The 21,095-nt window shown below is 36.5% G+C and overlaps 1 protein-coding gene across 1 annotated transcript in view; it reads left to right on the top strand.

Moving 5' to 3' along the window:
• The window catches only part of ZPBP (zona pellucida binding protein), a 52,874-nt gene extending 46,902 nt beyond the window's left edge, over window positions 1-5,972 (top strand). The window contains exon 8 of the mRNA XM_087947075.1: window positions 5,821-5,972. Within this exon, the coding sequence (XP_087803201.1) occupies window positions 5,821-5,915 (95 nt within the window). The 3' untranslated portion in view covers window positions 5,916-5,972. The remainder of the gene's footprint in view (window positions 1-5,820) is intronic.
• Window positions 5,973-21,095: the final 15,123 nt, after the last annotated feature.

The following is a 21,095-nucleotide window of genomic DNA, read 5'->3' as shown; positions in this document are numbered from 1 at the left end:
GTGTCTCCCTTGTACCAAACTTTAAATGCTACTGAATTAAACGGGAAAAAGATTGATGCTATTGGCTGAAAACTGTATGTGCCTATTGTTTCATCTCTGAATCACAAAATATAAGGTCAGCTTGGTTATGAGTGAATTTTTCTTACCTTACCCTTTTTCTTCTTCATTGATACAAGCAATAGAATATTGAAGTTTTCCATGCCAAAACCACAATATTGCAAAGCAGCAGTTTGATATTGCTTGGCACTCTCCATTTTATGCTCCTAATCCATGGAATCCATGCTCCTAATCCATGGAAAATTCCAAGATTAGACGCTTGATTCCAATCCACAGATTTTACAATATAGAACTGAAAATATGCTGTTTGAGGGAAATGGGTACAATAGATAATGAGAAAATATTTCCAAGAACAATTTTCTGCACTCTTTTGAAGATGGGCTACCAATCCAGTTAATCCCTTTTTTGTTAATTTTGAAGATGGGCTACCAATCCAGTTAATCCCTTTTTATTAATTGCTTTTTTATTAATTGTTAATCCATTCCAGTTATTTAGATAGAAGTCTCTGTTTTATTTCTGTGGAATCAGGCAGAGTTTATTTCATGTGACATATATTACAATAGAAAGTTGGGTTTATTTTGATAATAAGGAACTCAACTATTGTTTAGAATTCATTTTCTTTAGGAGAAAGAAAGCACAATCTGGGGTGGAGTTAAAAGAAGGATCAGCTCTCCATAGCCACTAGGGAACTAAGTTATATCTCTCTTGAATTGACTCTTATCTAATAGTTAGAATCTGTTTGGGGTTAGATAAGGATCATTGGAATTCAAGGGAAATTAGACTTAGTTCACATGTAGTTGGGTAGGGATTCTTGGTTCATTCCCTTTTTTAACTCTGCCCCCAAGTTCTGCCACTCCTATATTTTCCCTTCCTATGAGAGTTGACTCCATCTCTTTTCATTCTCTTATGTGTGAGATAAAAGTATTCTGTCAAGTATGTTTGAAGTTTTGTTTTAAGTTTTTACGATGCAAAGGACAATGGCCTCCAGCTTGCATTGAACTTTCAAGATCAACATATAAGTATTTGTTTTTTAATTCTGTTTGTCTCATCTGAACCTTTAATAAGTGCTTTCTGTTTGGTCTTCATATATAAAAATGAACGATTGCTTTGAGGTAGAATCTGAAGATGTAATTGCTTTATGGCAGAATTAAGTGCTGATTTCCTGTCTTATGAAAGGTTTTTAGAAATGGATGGCAGTTATTATTCTTTAGTGCTATGAGCTGGCGAAATATTCTTGCCCTGTCCTTGTGAGATATTCAAATAGTGCCTTTGTCAGCTTTATTTTTTTGACTAATGTGCTTTTTGTACATTTGTTGGGCTGCAATCTTCAAATTTAATAAGACATTGTTACTTGAGATTGTAATGTCAGGAGGATGCAGTCTTTGTGCAATATTGTATTCAATACTCTCCTAGACTACCTACTTCACAGTAAGAGTGTGGATTCATCTATGTGACTCTTAGAGATTAAAATGAGAAAGAGATGGGTCTTCAACTGTAAACCTTCAAATGATCATCTAAATTTTGAAAACAAGTCTTTCCTCTGATTTGGATTGAAAATTAGAATCTTGGATTCTATCCACTGTAATGGTTATTGCATTGAGTAACCATTGGGCTTCTACCAAAAACTCTCAAGTTCTGTGACACTTCAAATCTGAACTGGAATGCATCCTCTATGTCAGGGGTTCCCAACCTGGGGTGCGAGACGATATTCCAGGGGTGTGAGAAAAGTCCAGGTAAATAATAGGATATTGGCTATATGTTGGCATTTTTATTTATTATTTATTTCAGGGGGTGCGAGGTTCGAGTGAAGTTTCTTTAGGGGTGCAGGGCGAAAAAAAGGTTGGGAACCACTGCTCTATGTGCATTCATAGATGAGTACTAGAAGGCTGCAGGTAAATAACTGTGCACAGCGGGGAATATGCACAATAAAATGTACAAATTGTGACCTTATATATTAGGTAAGTGTGCAATTGAGCTCCATGGCTAAACCTTATTAAAATTACCTTAAATCTCAGATTTAAGCCTTCCTAAATTAATGTTAGCTATATTTTTTGCCTGTAAATAGAGGTAGAATATTTTCTGATGCTTATTTTTGTCAGGTTGAAATAGTGTCAAGGAATGTTACTGTAAGGCTATTGAGTTGCAATCATTCATTACATAAAAAAATACTTGGTGTTTTTTTTTTAGCATAGATCTCAAAAGTACCAGTTTACCTACTCAGACATTGTTTATACCTTGTTTTTTGCCTGGGAAACTAAAATAACATGATGCAAATTTGTGGCAGTTCTAAATTTTTATGTATAAACCTACAAATACTTACCAGTTCACATTCAACAATATTAATGTAAGAAACCAAGAGTCATGAATTTCAGTATGAATACACTGCTCACACTTTCTTTTTTTTCCAAGATTAACCCATAGTTTTCTGGTATAGACATAAAAGGAAATTGTTAGCTAATAATTTCCATTTTCATAATGTAATTTCTCTGGTACATGAGAGAAAGTAGCCAGGTAATCAGTTGATAAAAAGTCTCATGTTCAACTTAATAAACCATGAATAAGCTGAAAGGGCTGTGTCTGAACAAACTTTTTTTTTAAATAGAAAAGACAGTTAAAGTATATCCAGATAAACAGGAGTGCAGATCAGTATATTGTGACTAAAAATGATCCAAAATTGTTGTTTCTATCCTTGTTTTGGTTTGGTATTTTGTTTTCACTATTTCTTATTCCTCTTTACATTTGCCATTTTTAATTTCTTTTAATAAAGGGCTTTTGGCACTGTCATGGACTCCATGCCCCAGGCATCCTTCTGGCACTGGCTCTTCTCCATCCCTTGTCCGTCCGTCCCCCACTGCCTCACATCAGGTGATTCACTGTGGGGAAAATTTCCCCGATTGCTATTCTGCACGGGAAAATTAGCCATGCAAGATAACTCATCACACATCAGTGCAGAGAGAGTGCCTGTGGCTGGGTGTTGGGTCCCCCCAGCAGGCAGGAAGCACTTAGCTTTGTGGGAGAAGGGAAGGAAGGAAGGAAGGAAGGAAGGAAGGAAGGAAGGAAGGAAGGAAGGAAGGAAGGAAGGAAGGAAGGAAGGAAGGAAGGAAGGAAGGAAGGAAGGAAGGAAGGAAGGAAGGTATTCCTCTCTGGCAGAGTTTGCATCAGTGACTTCCCCACATGTGTAACGCCTCAGAGGCTGCCATGGGGAGAGTGGGGAAGGGGTACCAGGATTGTGTGCTCCTTCATGTGCCACTTGATTCTCTTCCTTCCCTCTTGCCCTCTCCTCCAGCAAATGTGCTAGGATCTGCCCACCTCTATCCTCTGGGAGACCCCCGGAAAGTCTTCCACACAGCCCAATTTTTTCTGGATAAATATACAATTTGCTAGAAAAATGCAGCCATTTAATCTCTGGCTATATATATATATATATATATATATATATATATATATATATATATATATATATATATATATATATATATATATATATATATATATATATATTTAGCAAAATGGGGTCACAAAAATGATATATATATATATATATATATATATATATATATATATATATATATATATATATATATATATATATATATATATATATATATAGCCAGAGATTAAATGGCTGCATTTTTCTAGCAAATTATATATATTTATATATATTTAGCAAAATATATATTTATATATATTTAGCAAAATGGGGTCACAAAAATGAGTTGCAGTGTCCAGAAATCGAACCTGGGACTGTGGTATGGCAGGCGGGAATTCTACCACTGAACCACCAATGTGGTTCACAACCACTGCAGATGTTATGGGCAATTCATTCTCTGTCTGCTGTTCCAGCCTGTTGCTTTATTTATTAATTAGATGTATTTCTCAGTTTTATATAGTTGCCCATCTTACAGATGCATGACTCTTTTTCTCCCTTTTTTAAAACTAATTTTGGAAAAGGACTTAAGTTTCCTTCCACTGGTCTTTGCTAAGCTCCTGGATTCCTTGCACCTGGCTCCCCCACCGCTCCCATGGCTGACTAGGCAGCAGCAAGGTAGGCGAGGCAGAGGTTGGAACCAACAAGAAACTGGAAGTGGAGGCAAAGAAGAGTGTACTGGCTGCAGCTTTTTAGCTAGGACATTGGCCTGGTGGGAAAGTGCCACCTCTCCCTTTTCCCCCAGCTCCTCCCTCAGGTGGTGGCCCCTCCACGGGGGGGGAAAACATGGACATTGATTGTGAGATTGAGTCAATGCTGAGTATTTTAGAATCTATGAAAGCTTTGAAAGAAGGGGATGATGATGGTGATGATGATGATGATGATCATCAACATTCTTGCCCAAAAAGTAGATAAAGGCTTTGAACTTGAGCAAGATATTATCCTGATCAGAAGTAAACTAAATTCTGAACTAATTGTTTTGGAGATAGATATTTTACTTCTATTCTCTTACTTTTCTTCTTACCCTTTGAGGATATGACTAAAGAAATCTACAAATTGAATTCAGGGCTAAACCTGGGCAGGAGGGCCAATTGGTGCACCCTTCCACCAGCAGCCTCTGGCACACAGGGGGAGGGGAGGCAGCCCGCTATCCTGTCACAGAGCAAAGCAGCCTCCTGCTCTCCTTTCACTGGTGTTTAGTGAGTTATCCCATATGGCTAAGTGTCCCACATCAAATAGTGGCCGGAGAGATTTTATATGTGGTGAATCTCCCAGTGTGAGGCAACAGGAGCCGAGGGGTGTGGGAGGGCCAATGGTGGAGAGATGCACGGGGTGTGGAGCCTGTGGTAGTGCACCGGGAGCTTGGTGGCTGTGGCAGTGCGTTGGGGCAGCTGGGGAGGCTGCGGTGAAGTGGCTGCGGCAATGTGGCTATAGCTAATTGTCCCAATTCAAGCTGGGAAGGTTGCAAATGACAATCATATCTGGAATGACACAACTATAGTAAATACATTCTGATTGCCAAATGCCTGAATTTTGATCATGTGGCTCTGTGGATGCTGTGATGGTCATAAGTGCAAGAACAAGCCACTTTTTCCAATGCTGTTGTAATTTTGAATGGTCACTAAATGAATGGTTGGAAATGGAGGACTATTTGGACTGAAGAAGATTCGAATCTTGGAAGCAAATGAACAGCACAGACCCTGACCCTATCTTACTATATTTGCTAAAGTTCTTTAAAGTTCATTAAATTGCTGGAAAAAATCACTCAAGGACTCAATAGTTTCATTCATAAGAATTGTTGGAAGCACATCTACATAGCAAACCAAGCCAATCATAATGATCAATAAGTAGATCGATAACTTAACAAAATTTATATTTTATTTTGATACTAGTTGTGAAACATTTATCTGAGTTTTCATATAGTACAATACCCCAAGAAATCCAATACCAAATGTTCTGTACCTGTAGTTATTCACATTGACTCCTCTAGTGGAAGATAAATCTTAGAATATGATGGGATGGGACAGAGATGTTACCTATATACAATGTGTTTACAGATAACTGATGGAGTCTTCTCAAAGTTTTGTTCACTTATGATGGCTATCTTACGCTTTTTACATTTACTTCTGCCTCCTATATCCTTATTTTATTTTTTCTTAAAACATCTTTGTGAGTCTTAATACTGAATTTAGGAAATAAAATCCCATGTAGACAAGATTTCTTGAAGCAATTAACTGGCTTTGAATTTGGAATCTTCATTTGATTACAGAAAATTGTAATACATTTGATGACATTATTATTTTTGTCTTGTTATGTTTTGCTTTCTTTTGTTATAGTTGTGTGCAGTCCAGGATCATTCAACCCTCATGAAGGAACTCATTGTCTTCAATGCAACAGAAGTCTGACATATGGAGCCAAACATTGTTATTAGACTGTTAGCATAATCCTTTTGCTATGTTTAGTAACTTTCTTTACAAGCCAAATAAAAGGATTTTTCAAAAAAAAAAGTCTATATATTTATATTACATTATTACATTTACATGAGGCATACTATCGGGTGGGATTCAATTTTCTTAACAACCGGTTCTGTGGGCGCGGCTTAGTTGGTGGGCATTGCTTTGTGGTCATGTGACTGGCTGGGCATGGCCAACTCAAATCACTCACATTGAGGCACGCATCTCCTCGCCTGGCCCTCTCATGACTGTGGGGATGCTGCAACAGTCGTAAGTGTGAAAAAGGGTCATAAGTCACTTTTTTCAGTGCCATTGTAACTTTGAATGGGCACTCCACACAAGCAAAGTATCAGCAAAGGAGAGGGAAAAAAACTCCAGAGAAGTTCCTGAGACAGGAAGTCTAGTCCTGCCAAGAATATAATAAGGGTTAACGGAGAGGCAGTTTCTGTAAGCAACACCGGAATGTTTCCTTCCTGCCTTTCTTACAGGATTAGGCCAGTAATTTCTTCTAACAACCGGTTCTCCGAACTGCTTAGAATGTTAACAACTGGTTCTAGCGAATAGGTGCGAACCTGTAGAATCCAACCCCTGCATACTATGTGGCAGAAAAGAATAAGGAAAAATTTCCTGACAGTGAGAGCAATTAATGGAATGGTTTGCCTTCTGTAGTTGCAGGTGCTCCATCACTGGACGTTTTAAGAGAAGATTGGTCAACCATTTGTCTAAAATGGCATAGGGTCTCCTGCTTGAGCAAGGAGTTGGACTAGAAGACCGTTAATGTCCCTTCCAACTCTATGACTCTATTCTAAAAAATTGTTGCATTCCCCTGGCAATTCTATAATTCTGAAGGTGCAATTATTTAAATTTTAAGAGGAGAACCTTCCAAATATCTTTGGTTTTAGAAAATTCAACATCATAGATATGAAACATGACAACATAATATAGGAAATCGTCAGTTTCTCAGTCTTATGGGATGCAAGAGTGTTAGATCCTGACACTTGCTGATTCCACAGTTCAATCTTGTGAGGGAAAAAAGGGTTTTTTTCTTCGTTTAAGAATATTTTGCTGTTAGTAGATAACACTAAGCAAAAGTACAATACTTAGAATTAATCTGTTAAGCAAAGTTTCTATTGATTTTGTTTATGTTACAATTATAATAGATTCTAGCTTCCTTTCAATTGCAATAAATGGAAAACCTAATTGACCATTCAATACTTTTAAAAATGCCTTTCATTTTTCCTTTTGATATTTAGAGGTTCAGAATGTATCTGATAAGAAAAACCTCTGAACTCTTATGCAGATATCAGTTCTTTAGGCAAGAAAATTAAAGAGTTACAAGCAGAGTGGTGTTTTCATTGGAACTCTAACATTCAATGAGAGAACAAAGGATTGTATAAATGAACCAGTGGTTTAAGGGTTGGTGCCACCAAGAAAACTTTGGATTCTTAGACTATAGTCTGCACTGCCTTCATGAAAGAATGGACAGCATGTCACAAGAAATGGGAAGAATATATTTTGAAAATGACTGGCTCAACTTATCAGAACGGCTTTAAATGAAAAATGAGGGAGAAGGGTGACCAATCTTTAGGACAATCCTTTTGATCTTTGGGATTTAATTCCAAGCACAAACCTCAAGACAACCAATCAAACAATGAGGTAGAAAGTGATGGGAAGGAGGAACAACTGAAAGAGAAAACAGGAGATATAGGAAGCATATCCAGGTTCAGCAATAAAAGGACTCAAATGCCTATACGCAAACACTCAAAGGTTAGGATACAAACATTAAACTTGAAGAACTAGTACACGAAGGCAGGTATGATATAATTGCCATTACAGGAATTTGATGGTATTAACTGGGAGACAAATTGCATCAAGTGGGAGATTGAACAGTTTCCTGACCAACCTAGCTGACAAATCAAGTAATTGATTTGTGAACACCTAGAAATAAGTAAAATTATAACAGAAACCAACATGGGTTTGTCAAAAACAGATCAGGTCAAACAAATCTTATTTAATTCTTTTACAAAGTCACTAAATTAGTGCATCAGCAAAATGCTGTGGACACAACGTATTTGGATTTTAGTAAGGCATTTGACAAAGTAGACCACAATATACTTCTTGGTAAAAATGGGAGATAGCATCACCACTAGATGCATTTGTAATTAGCTGACAAATCATACTTAACAAGTAGCTCTTAATGGTAGTACATCTACATGGAGGGAAGTAAGCAGTGGGATACCACAACTTTCTATCTTAGGCCCAGTCCTCTTCAATGCCTTCATAAATGACATAGATGAAAGAGTAGAAGGGAATTCCATCAGATTTGCAGACAACACAAAGATGCCAATATCCCAGGTGACAAGGTCAGGATCCAATTGGATCTTGTCAGACATGAACACTTCAAAAAATGAGATTTAATGTAGAGAAAAGTAAGGTTTTACATTTAGGCAGGAAAATCAAATGTATAAGTACAGATTAGTTGAAACCTTACTCAAAAATAGTAACTGTTAAGAGGCATCTCAGAGTCCTAGTGGATAATCATTTTAGTATGAGCCAACACTGTGCCGTGGCAGCCAAAAAAGCTAATACAATCCTTGGTTGCATAAACATGGGATAGAGTCAAGATCCTGTCAAGTATTAGTATAACATAAGTATTAGTACTAATATAAATACTAATATTAGTATAAATACTAATTCTTATACAATCTTATTAAGACCACATCTGGAATACTACATCCAGTTTAGGTCATCGTTTTATAAAAATGATGTTGAGATTTTTTTAAAAGAGTACACAGAAGAGCAACTAAGATATGATTAATAGTCTGGAAAGTAAAACAGGAAATGAGTATGACTAGTCTAGAGAAAAGAAGGAGTAAGGGTGATATGATAGCAGTATTCCAATATTTGAGGAGATGCCACAAAGAAATGAAACATCTTCAAGGAAAGACCAGTTGCCTTTTGAAAAACACCTTTGGGACAATTCAAACTACTGGTTTTAAGTTTTCAAACCAGGTGTCTTTTTTTTCTAAGCTACTCAGACCCAACATTAAAATATATAAACTTTCTCTAGATCCCTTCACCAAATGCCACAAGAAACTTTAATAGAACCCAACACTACTCCTAAATGATGGTTTCCTCATTAGCATTTTTTCAGGCATTCAAGACAATTACAGCATTGGACAACTCAACCATTTACCCATATCCCTTTTTGTGAAAATTTTAGGAGAGCTTGGCAGTATAGCTGGAGAAATCCAACATGCATGTAAAAATCACTGTCAGATCCATGTATCTGTCATTTCTTCAGTGCAAGAAGAAAAGGGGGGGGGAGGCTGATGAAGAAATCCTTTCTTGATGTAACCTGAATATATTTAATCTTACCGTATTTATCGGCGTATAACACGCACTTTTTCCCCCCTGAAAATAGGGGGCAAATGATGTATGCGTGTTATACGCCGATATAATGTTAAGAAGCCTTCGGTGAATGCTGCTGGGATCGGGGATCAAGGACACAAATGAAAGAAGGGGAGGGAGGAAGCAACCAAAGCCTGTCCTTCTCTCTGGGTCAGCTCTCTCAGTCGCTCTCTCGCTCCTCCACCAGCACAGGAAGAAACTGCTTCAAGAAGAAGGGGGGCTTTTCCTGTCGCCGCAGCTTCCCTGAAGCGCCCGTTTCTCCCCACCCCACCCCGTCCGCCCGCCAGCCCGCCCGCAGTGCTCCGTTCTGCCTGCCTGCCTGCCTTCGTTAATGGTTGAATCGGAACAGCTTCGGCTGAGTAAAAGAGGCGAATAGTTATTATTCTCAGCCGAAGCTGCTCCCAAACAACCAGAAACTAAGGCAGGCAGGCAGGCAGGCAGAATGGGACACTGTGGATTGAAGCGCGCGCTGGGTGGGAGTGGGGGTGAAACGGGCGCTTCGGAATAGCTGCGGCGACAGGAAAAGCCCCCGCTTCTTTGAAGCAGTTTCTTCCTTGGATGGTGGAGCAGCGAGAGAGCGAAGCCTCCTTCTCTTCTCTCCCCCGGTCCTTGCAAAATTTTCTGCTTGAAACCGGTCCCTGGTACAAAAAAGGTTGGGGACCACTGATTTACCTTATAAGTGGTAATAATATTAATAAAAAAAAGTTCTGAGCTACCCTTATTTTGCTTCAGTTTTTATTTAGAAATTAATATTTTTTTCCTGAAATTTCCCTCTTAAAATGAAGATGCGTGTTATACGCCTGTGCGTGTTATACGCCGATAAATACGGTATATCTAATTTGTATAACCTACACGATACAATGGAGGGAGAAAAGCCAGATGGCCAGAACTATCACCTCTGAGAGGCACAACCAGGAGATGAGAAGGTCATAAAAATTCCATAGTGAGATTGTACTTTGGGAATCTCTTGAATAGTTCATTCTAACAAGAAGGGTGGGGAGGAATTAACATACTGGCTTTTGTTTCACTAAATACACATCGAGATAAGGGGAGGGGGTTCTAATCTCCCTTATGTATGCCTGAGAGACCTCAGACGCTGCTTTAAACTCCTGCAGGAATTGTCTCATCTCAATAAAGAATTCATTTGTGATACGTTTGGATACGTTTTCAGAAGTTCATTCTAGTTGAGTGAATGGGGAAAGTTCTGTAGCCTGACAATCACTGTGCATTTGGATTCCAACTGGGTATTCTGCAGGGAGCAAGAAAGATGAAAGCTGTATAACAATGCAAGCCCTGCCCCTTTTATAGTTGCACTATACACATACACAGTGATATTACATCACATGGATCAAGGAAGCCTCTACCAGCACCACTATACTGATTTACTTAACCAAATGGTATATCGTTTAAAATTCAAGGTTATAATTCAAAGATTATGGATTACTTTCTTTTGCTGCTTCAATATGACGTAGTTACACTGTCCTCTTTACAATTGTATTTCATTCACTTATATCCCACAGAAATCTAGTTAGTATTACTCACAACGGACATATATGGATATGCAGAAAATACTGCTAAGTAGATAGGTATTTCTATATGTGGTTAACTCATATTTTGAGGATGAAGGTCAGCATCCATGTTTATATATTATATAGTGTAGTTATAAATTCTTTATTCTGTAATTTTCTTGATTACAGGCTGTCCAATCTCTTCTTAAAAGCTTCCAGTGATGAAGAACCCACAACCTCTGAAGGCAAACTGCTTAATTGTTCTCACTGTTAGAAATTTTCTCCTTAGTTCGAGGTTCTTTTTCTCCTTGATTAATTTCCATTCATTATTTCTTGTTTTCCATTCTGGTGCTTTGGAAAATAGCCTCTTCTCATCAATGAAGCTTTTTCAGTTCTTAATGAAGCTTCTTGGGTGAGGAGAGAAATGTCTTCAAGGAAAAACAAAGTCCAGTTGCGTCTTGAAAAAGCACCTTTGTGACAACCATAACCTGAATTACTGAGAATTTCCATAGACAAGGAGTTTGAGTTAAATTCATAGATGCACACAACACATATATCACACTATTAAGATAAAATGAATTTATCATGCAGAGCTGATTAATGATTTAGTTGCTTTTAAAAAAAATCTTTCAAAGTTTTCAAATCAACATCAAAGGCTTTCCCAATAATTTTGTATAAGGGTGCTCTTCTATTTTTTTTTTTACTTTTAGAGGGAGTGAATATCTTTGAAGAGCAATGCTAATAGTACAACATACATGAACATTTTCAGAAGGACATGACTGGAATTGCACAAAAATACCTATGTTTGTATAAACACTTTAAAAATTCTGAAATAAATCAGTGTTGGTTTGCCAATGTGTATACATTTATTTCTGAAATTAACTGTGCATGTACAGAGACGTTTGTTTTTCATGCTAACACTTGGCATGAATAGTGTGTTTGTGTATGTATACAGTATCTGTATTAAACAGACACACTATTTGTAAACTATATATATCATTTACTTTGTTTCAGGTATAGAACTTTACCAACAGCTTTCAATAACTTTGTAAAGTAGCTAATAGAATATGAAATTGTTAAGTGGGACAGTGCAATGTAGATATCCATTTTAATCTATTTGCTCTGTTATTAATTTTCAATAGAAGTAAAAGTTATACATGTAAAACTAAATTGCAAAAGACAGGCACTTGCCTAATCTCTTCTGCCACATACTGTGTTGTCATGTGGATAAAGAGTAATATTTAGAATCTCTTATTTATTCTGTTCTTGCATTAGAATTTGATGTACATAGAAAAGAAATTGGGGTTTGAAGTTCATGAATGCCATTTTGGTTGTTTCAATCCATTCACTGCAGGTTCCCCTGATCCATACTTATATAACATTGATCTAGGCATTATTTCAACAGAAAGCTTGGCTTGATATAACTGAGACACTGGCTTATCTACATCATTCTGGATTCCTTGTCAATGAAAGGAATACCATGTTTTCAGTTCTGGAACCCATTCCTATGTTCCTGTCTCCAAAAATTAGACGATAGTGAGAAATCTGTCATCTGTTTATCAAAATACCAAATAGGCTACTGGGAAAAATTATAAACCGAAAGGGTATTAATCCACGCATTTTTAAAGTTTTCCCCCTCTAAAAATTTAAGAAATTATCTTAAACAATCTCCATTGTTCTCCATCTGTGTTTATGGATTGACTGATTTTACAAGTAAATAAAATAATCTCAAATTGATTCTGGATAATATACATCTCTAAAAATCTTTCCAAAACAAAATTTATATCCTTAAAACAATTGGATTTTTCCAACTCCCTTACATAAAAATGAAGAGAAAAACATATACCCAGCGAACACTGGACTAAGTGATCCTCTTTAAAAAATGGTCTTAAGTAGCTTCTGGAAAGCAGAAAGGAAACACGCTAAGTGCACTTGTGATATATTCCATAATATTGGGCAATTATAGAGAAAGCTTATCTTCTGGTCCATGCCCCTTTCATTTCACAAAGATAAAAACTTTCTAGGTGGTCTCACAAGACTGGCAGAAAAACTTTGGATAAGGCAATCTACAGTGCAGCCTGACACATTTTCTAAAATGGATGAAACTTTATAGTTCCATCCATAAATGACATGGCTGCCTAAAAGAGTTGGATATCTTCCATGGATGATATGTGCAGGACATAATGACTCACAAGAAAATCTCAGTTAAATATCAAGTTGCGTTAATATAGAGCCATTCCTCAGCCCTCAAATCTCGATGGAAAATTTTCATATCTTACAAGGGCAGATAATAACAAATAAATATATTTCAACAGACAGGAAGCAAATTTCAATTCATGATGAAAGAGTCCATTAATATAAAAAATTAGAACAGATGGCCATGGCAATATTAAAACTGACATTTTCAGGGAGGTAACAAAAGAACTGGACAAATGCCCAGTGATAGAAAAGTTATAAGCATAATTGATAAATGAGAGTCCAGTTCATTTATAATAAAATTAATAACTTAGATTGTAAGTTTAATTAAGAATAAACTCATTCCTGATTCTAAATGGTATTCATTTCAGATATCTTAAAGTTGAAATGGAAATTGTGAAACTAACAAAAACAGGCAACTTTTCTTTAAATTGGCATCTCCTGATTGGGAAATGCAACTCCTCCCTTTTAAAAAGGATTGAAATCAAACAGGCTGCTTAACAATATATGGATGAATTCATGGTAGAGGCTCCCAATTATTTATTTATTTATTTGATTTGCCAATTGTTTACAAGATAATAAGTATAAGTGTATACATAGTTGTGAATACATGAAATGGGTACATATAAGAAAAATAAAAGAAGAATAAGAGAAACAATAAGACAGGGACGGTAGGCACCTTCCTCAACATATCCAATGATCTTGGAACTTTAATTCCTCATCAGCCTGAAGAGGCAATCTTCTGGTTTTAATCTCCATTCATGCAGACACATCAAGAGCATTGTATGTTGTTTATGGCCCTAGATAACCTTCTTCCCAAAAGTTCAGAACTGCCACACTGCCTCTTGGTAAGACAAAGGCATCCAGTTTCAGGTACAAATGATTCTTGACTCCATACATATGTTTTCAATTGAAATCAATTGTTAGCAAGGGTTTCCCAGAACCATTTGAAAGCAAGTTCTTGGTGGTTGTCTACTCTTGTGCTTCCTGAGAAAAAGCTCTATACTTTTTAATCAGTTTTGCTTGGATCCAGTTCTGGTTTCCCAAAGAAGTCAGATAGTGAATTCATATTCTTAATTTATAATATCAATGTTTTCCAGGCATCTACCCTAAAACTAAAATATACATCCTATGGATTTTCATTCCCCAACCTGATAGCCTTTACATTAACTTGATACAATCCATGTGCTACTAGGCAGATTGCTAAATAGTGATTGAATATTTACTCTGCAATTTGCTATTTCCCTCAAATATTCTCTACACTATTGTATCCATTGATTATAATTACAGTTAATTTCTGATTTTCTTGAGCACACATAGTTTTTAATTAATGTTTGACTTCAACCAAAGTGGTGCTGTGGGAGGTCTCAGTTTATAACTCTTCTGTTATGCTACATAAAGCATAATAAAAGAGTTATAAATTTGGTGTTAATAGTGTATTTTCTAGATACTAACTAATATGAGGCTAAATACTATTTTGGATTTCAATCTTAATTTTCTCTTGGGGAGAATGTAATTATAAATGAGTGGATTAATTTCTCAGAATTAAGAAATAATATATCAATTAGGTATGTATCTGGAAACATTTGTTAGTTTTTAAAGCATATGCAAGAATGAATTCTGAGGCTAATGAAAAGACTAAAAGGAATGAAACATAGTTTAATAGAATATTTTAATTGGTGAAACAGTAGAATCAATATAATTAATATTGTACAGATTATATAAAAGCTACTGAATATGACTTCAAAATAAGGAAGGCAATACAAATAATAATGAAGAAACTCATTTTAGCATCCAACAAAAACTTGTTCATTTTATTTGTCTTGTGCTGCATAAAATCTAGAATTGTGATTAATAACAATTGCTTTATCTTTCAGCAGAGTTATTTCTTGGGGAAAGAACAGAATGGGACAATTGAACATGGCTGCCTTAACATGCCCACTTCTTCTTGGGCACTATACCACGGTGGCTTTGATATGCATGCAAGGAAGGAGACAAAAATGTATCCTCTGGGGAGAGACTAGTTAGGGGCAGGGCCTTTCCCTTCCCAGCCTCCCCCCCCCCTCCCCAGCATAATAACAAGATTAATAATAAGATGATATGGCTTCCCCACATGGCTGCAAAATACTGCAAGGCCAGTATTTCCTTCCAAATATTATTGAGAAACATTAATATTAACATTCCTTCCAACACTGGACCTTTAAAGGGAGATTCTTACAATCACAGGGAGACAAGAGGGGAGAGGCAAAAACAACTGGCTAGTTTTGAGTGAAGTAATTAGACTCTAACCTAATCCCCCTCCAAACCAGCTCTCTCAACAGCCCTCGAGGTGATTTAAACACACACATACATAATACATACGGACAGAAACACATGTGAAGACTCTAAGGCCTTCGCACTCAAAAACTGCAGCGATGGGTAAGGAAAAACGAGCATTTTTGTCTTATGGTCAAGAAGTGAGTAATTTGAATCTGGTCCTGCCACATGTTGGTTGAAAGGAAGAGGCAAGGTCATCCCCAAATTAAAAGAACACAGGGGAGCCCCACCCTTTCTGCCCCTTCTCCTGGTTTGGTTTGGCACGATCTCTTTTAAAAACCATTTTAGTGGTAATTTTATTAGTTTCTAGATGTTCGTAGATCTGTTTTTTTATTATCTTTTCCAGTATCTTTCCAGGTATTTATGTTAGGCTGATTGGTCTGTAGTTTCCTGGGTCTGTTTTTATTTTTGAAGATGGGAACCACATCAGCTCTTTTCCAATCTTCAGGCAATTTTTCTGTGTTCCAGGATTTTTGAAAGATATGGTACAATGGTTCTGAGGTAACATCTGCCAGCTCCTGCAGAACTCTGGGATGTAATCCATCAGATCAGTGATTTATATTCGCCAAGATCATTTTCTTGTTTATTTTAATTTTAATTTTTAGTCTGTTTTTAGAGTTATATTTTTGGTAGTTTGGCTATAGGTTTTTTTGGGAGGGGTGAAGACTGATTCAAAGAATGAGTTAAGCAGTTCTGCTTTCTCTCTGCTGCCTTTAGTGGGTTGACTTTTCTGGACTTTTTTCGTGTTATTTATGTGTTGAAAAAAACTTTTTAAAAAATTATCTTTGAATTTTTTTGCAAGTTTTTGTTCATTCTGAGCCTTTGCTTTCCTGACTTTCTCTTTGCAGATTCGGACTATCTACTGAAACTCAGCCATCGTTATTTTCATTTTTTGTACTTGCCTTTTTGTCTTTCAGTATCAGAGAGACTTTTCCACAACCCTGCTGATTTCTTCTTGAATTTCTTATTTTTCTTTTTCAGTGGTATTGTGTTTGGTTGATGATCATATTTTTCATATCATCCCGTACTTCTTGAATTGTTTTCCCCTTTAGGATTTTCATCCATGGGATTTTTCTTAGACTGTTAAAATGAGCTCTTTAGAAACGTAAGACACTTGCTGGATTATGTTCTATTACTTGTGTTTGCATTATACTGAATTCCAATATGATGTGGACACTCTCGCCCAATGTTCTGGCAACTTCAACTCCCTCTATCACTTCTCTGTTAGTAAGAATTAGGTTTGGTATAGCTTTTCCTCTCGTTCCTTCCTCTACTTTTTGGATGACAAAGTTGTTAGCTAGGTTGGTTAAGAATCTGATTGATCTCACACTTACTGCCGTTTATTTCCTAGTTGCTATCAGGGTAGTTAAAGGCCCCCATTACTACTGTAGTGTATTTCCTACTTACATTTTTTTTAATTTGTTAGCAAAAAGTTCGTCTATTTCTTCTGCTTGATTGGGTGGCTTGTAATATATGCTTACAGCAATGTCATTCTTTTGTTCTTTTATATTGACTCATGTGGATTCTAGGAAGTTTTCATCCTTTGTGTATTTCTGTAGAGATGAAGTGATTTTGTATATATAATGCAACTTCACCCCCTCTTTTGTTAGGTCTATTTCTTTTAAATAGTTTGTATCCTTCCATCAGTACACTCCAGACATGATGAGTTTCATTCCATCAAATTTCTGTAATAGCAATTATATCACACCTGCCTTTGTATACTAGTACTTCAAGTTTACCCTGTTTGTTCCCTAACCTTTGAGCATTTGTATATAGATATTTGAGTTCTTTATGGCTATTGGATGTGTTTCTAGTTGAAGGGGCCTATACTGTTTTAGACAAATGGCTGTCCAATCTCCTCTCAAAAACCTCCAGTTTTAGGGCATCCACACATTTGAAGTCAAGTCGTTCCACTTGTTAACGGTTTACACTGTCAGGAGTTCTGGGAGTTCTGAGTCCTCCTTTGATCCTTTCTGTGGCTGATGTTGATGTTGCCCTTTTGATATAGTTTGTAATCCACAGATTAAAAAATGACAGATGAATAAAATTTGAAGACAAAATTCCAGCAGAAAAAAAAAAAGGATAGTGTCTTAGCTGAGAGTAAAAAATAAATGTCAGCTCATTAGTGTAAAAAAGATTTGTGTGTGTGTGTGTGTGTGTGTGTTAAGGATTATATAGTCCACAAAAATCCACAAAGTCTCTGGTCATTTGTAATCCAAAAAGAGGGTAGAGTGATAATTGCAGCTCAAAGCAATAAAATTTACTATCAGGGCAATAAAGTTTATGGTCTAGGCTAGCGGTATCAAACTCAATTTCATTGAGGGCCGAATCAGGGCTGTGGTTGATCTTTGGGAGCCAGGTGGGTGTGGCCAACTGGGTGGGCATGGCCAGCTTGATGCCACTCACTGGGCATGGCTGACTGGGTTGGGGTGGCCAACTGGGTGACGCCACTCCCCAAACTCCTGGCATGTTTCCTCTTTGCATTAGGTAGACTAGGCTGAAGTCACGCTGGCCCAATGTTTCCTCTTCGCATTGGGTAGACCAGGCCAATGCCACATCACACGACTCCTTACATTTTCCAGGATGGCCCTATGGGCTGGATCCCAGGCACATCACTGGCCGGATCCGACCGCAGGACTTGTGTTTGACACCCGCCATGATCTAGGCAGTAAAGGTTTAAAATCTTCCAGTGATAGTTGTAACAACTTTTTAAAGTTGACTCAGTTTTCTCAGAAACATTCAATACATACAAAATTCATATTCAATTAATTCATGATTATTTAGTTAATAAAGACTAATCCTTGTAAATCCTTATAAATATGCAGAGAGAAAAAACAGATCTCTACGTTCCAGTGAATAAAAATATTTTACTACATGAAGATAAGCTTGGAGGAGTGACTTAAACTTAATGAGTTAACTGGAATTAGGATGAATTTTCTTGTGCTTGATACGTGCAACTGAAAGAAAAGTTTAACTCAAAATTTGAAAATGAAATATTTTTACATATATAATGCTTAAGTAATTCTTAAAGTATGCAAACATTATTGAAAATGTATTTGAGAGTACCTGTACTAAGAGAAAGTTAAAGAAAATGATGTGCCAGTTTAAAGAAAAACTGTGTTAAAAAGAATGTTTATAGAAGAAAGTATTCTATAAGGATAGTTTAGAAGAAGGGATCTAAATGTAATACTGAAGTTTAAAGCTTGTATGGTTAAGAAAAATATGTACTACGGTAGAAAGTTTTTATTTTAAAAAAGTGTTTTTTGTTTTAAAAGAATGAAAAGAAAGTACTTTGAAGGAAAAAAAAGGTAAAAAGAGAGGGGTTTTCACCTCTTTTTTTCAGTAAGGTCTAAGAATGTGAAAGAATATAATGAATTTTGTAAATAAAAATGGTGACAGTTCACAAAGATTATTAGGTACAAATAGAAATAGAAATTATTTCCACCTATTGAGTCCTTTCCAAGGACTTGGAATAGGCAGCTGTTTTGTGGTATTAAAGATATCATAGAATGGAAGCTGTTCCAAGTGAAGCTGCGTTTTGCAATTGACTGATGGTGAATTTATCAGTGCCAATGGTATTCAAATGCTGTTCCAGTTGTTTTGGGATTGCACACAAGGTGCCTATTACTATTGATACTACTCTTGTGTTCTTTTTGCTATAGTAGTTCTATTTCTATTTGCAGGTTTTTGTATTTTCTCTAATTCCTTCTCTTCTACTCTGCTGTCTCCAGGTTCTGTCCATGTCTATTATCCAGACTATTTTGTCCTTATCAATGGTTGTTAAGTCTGGCATGTTATGTGGGAGATGCCTGTCTGTTAGAATTCTAATGTCTCAAAACATTTTAGCTTCCTCATTTTCTATTCTTTTCTCTATTTTATAGCCCTACCACTTTTTGCTTGCAAACAAATTCATTTCTTGCAAATGTTCCAAGCAGTATTGTAGCTACTTTGTCATTCTGTTGTTTGTAGTCAGTCTGTGTGAGCTTCTTGCAACAACTAACCAGGTGATCCACTGTTTTTTCACCTCTTGCAGAAGTGTTACTATCTGTTGTGGTTTTCTGAATTCTGGCTTTGTATGCATTTATTCTCAAGACTTGGACTTGTACTGCCAGAATTAACCCCTCTGTCTCTATCTTCAATTTTCCTGCTCTTAAACATTGCCAGGTCTTGTTAGTATCTGCATTACCTGTGTTTTTTTAATGTACAGCTAATCCTCGACTTACAACAGTTGACTTAGTGACCATTCAAAGTTACAGCAACAGTGAAAAAATGACTTATGATTATTTTTCACAGTTGCAACCATTGCGGCATCCCCATGGTCATATGATTTATATTTGGATGCTTGACAACTGACTCACATTTATGATGGTTGCAGTGTCCGAGGGTCATGTGATCACCTTTTGCAACATTCTGATAAGAAGAGTTAATGGGGGCACCAGATTTACTTAACAAGTGTGTTACTAATTTAACTGCAGTGATTCAATTAACAAATGTGGCAAGAAAAATCATAAAATGGGACAAAATTCACTTAAGAAATCTCTCACTTAGCAACATAAATTTTGTGCTCAATTGTGGCCATAAGTCAAGGAGTACCTGTTGTAGCCATGTATTATTTTATCTTCCCATGCCTTTTTTCTGCTCTTCATTTGGTCCATCTTGTAGGCCATTTTGGTCTCTACAATATTCAGACTTCCACATATACTAGCATCAATGCAATCTTCTTCACTGTCCTTCACATATTCTTCCAATGTCCTTTTTATGTATTTACTATGTTTTAAATTTTTTTTAATTTTTTGACGATAGGCAAGTGTTTATCTGTTGGGAGTTGGTTCCAAACTTCCAGTACTCTTTCTTGATTTAATTCTTTCTAGCATTACTTTTGAACTTCCCTCCTATCAGTTTGAAGTTGTGCCCCTGTGTTCTTGATTTTTGCTTAATAATGAAAATACTGCCTTCTGAAACCTTATCACAACCTTAATATATTTAAAGTTTTCAATGTCACCCTTTCCCTTCCATCCTATACATAGTTCCTCTCTCCTGATACATTGTATCCTCAGACTTTCCACAATTTTTGTTGCCCATCTCTAGACTCACTCAATCTTATCAATATCTTTTTTTAAATGAGGTTTCCAGAACAGGACACAGTATTCCAAATGGAGTCCTATATAGCAGGATTAGGATCTTCTTTTTCTTGCTGGTTATCCCTCTACATATTCACCCCAGAATTTTGTTTATCTTCCACAGCCTCCTGGCCACATTATTTTCTCACGTTGCATTCATCTGTTATGAGTATGCACCTAAATGTTTTTCTTCTTTTGTACTGTCTAACACTGTAGTCCCAATATCGTACTCTATCAGATGATTCTTTTCCTTTAAGTACATGATCTTACATTAGAAACACTGAATTGCAGTTTCCACATTTTGACCAATTTTCCACCAATGCCAAATTGTTATGATTACTTCATAGAATTGGCCCACTAGTGGACCAATTCTATGAAGTAATCATAACAATTCCTTTTGACTTCCTTTCTTTGTGTTTTCCTGTCTCTTTCAGGTTATTTGCAGATATTAGCCTAATACTACTTTCTAACAGTTCTGAAACTCTTAAATAAGTCTTTAGTTCATTTTTGAGTTTTCTTTCTTTCCTTTGGCTTTTCTTCTCTTCTTGGCAACAGTTTGTTCAGACATCTAGTTTCCTTTGGTTCCCCCCCCCCCCTCCATTTTTCA

Source organism: Notechis scutatus, chromosome Z (assembly GCF_049901735.1).
Source record: "Notechis scutatus isolate UNSWTSFEM ecotype Mainland chromosome Z, rNotScu1.2, whole genome shotgun sequence".
Classification (NCBI taxonomy): Eukaryota; Metazoa; Chordata; class Lepidosauria; order Squamata; family Elapidae; genus Notechis; species Notechis scutatus.
The sequence above is the reverse complement of the archived record's forward strand: the minus strand, read 5'-3'. Positions and strand labels throughout refer to the sequence as shown.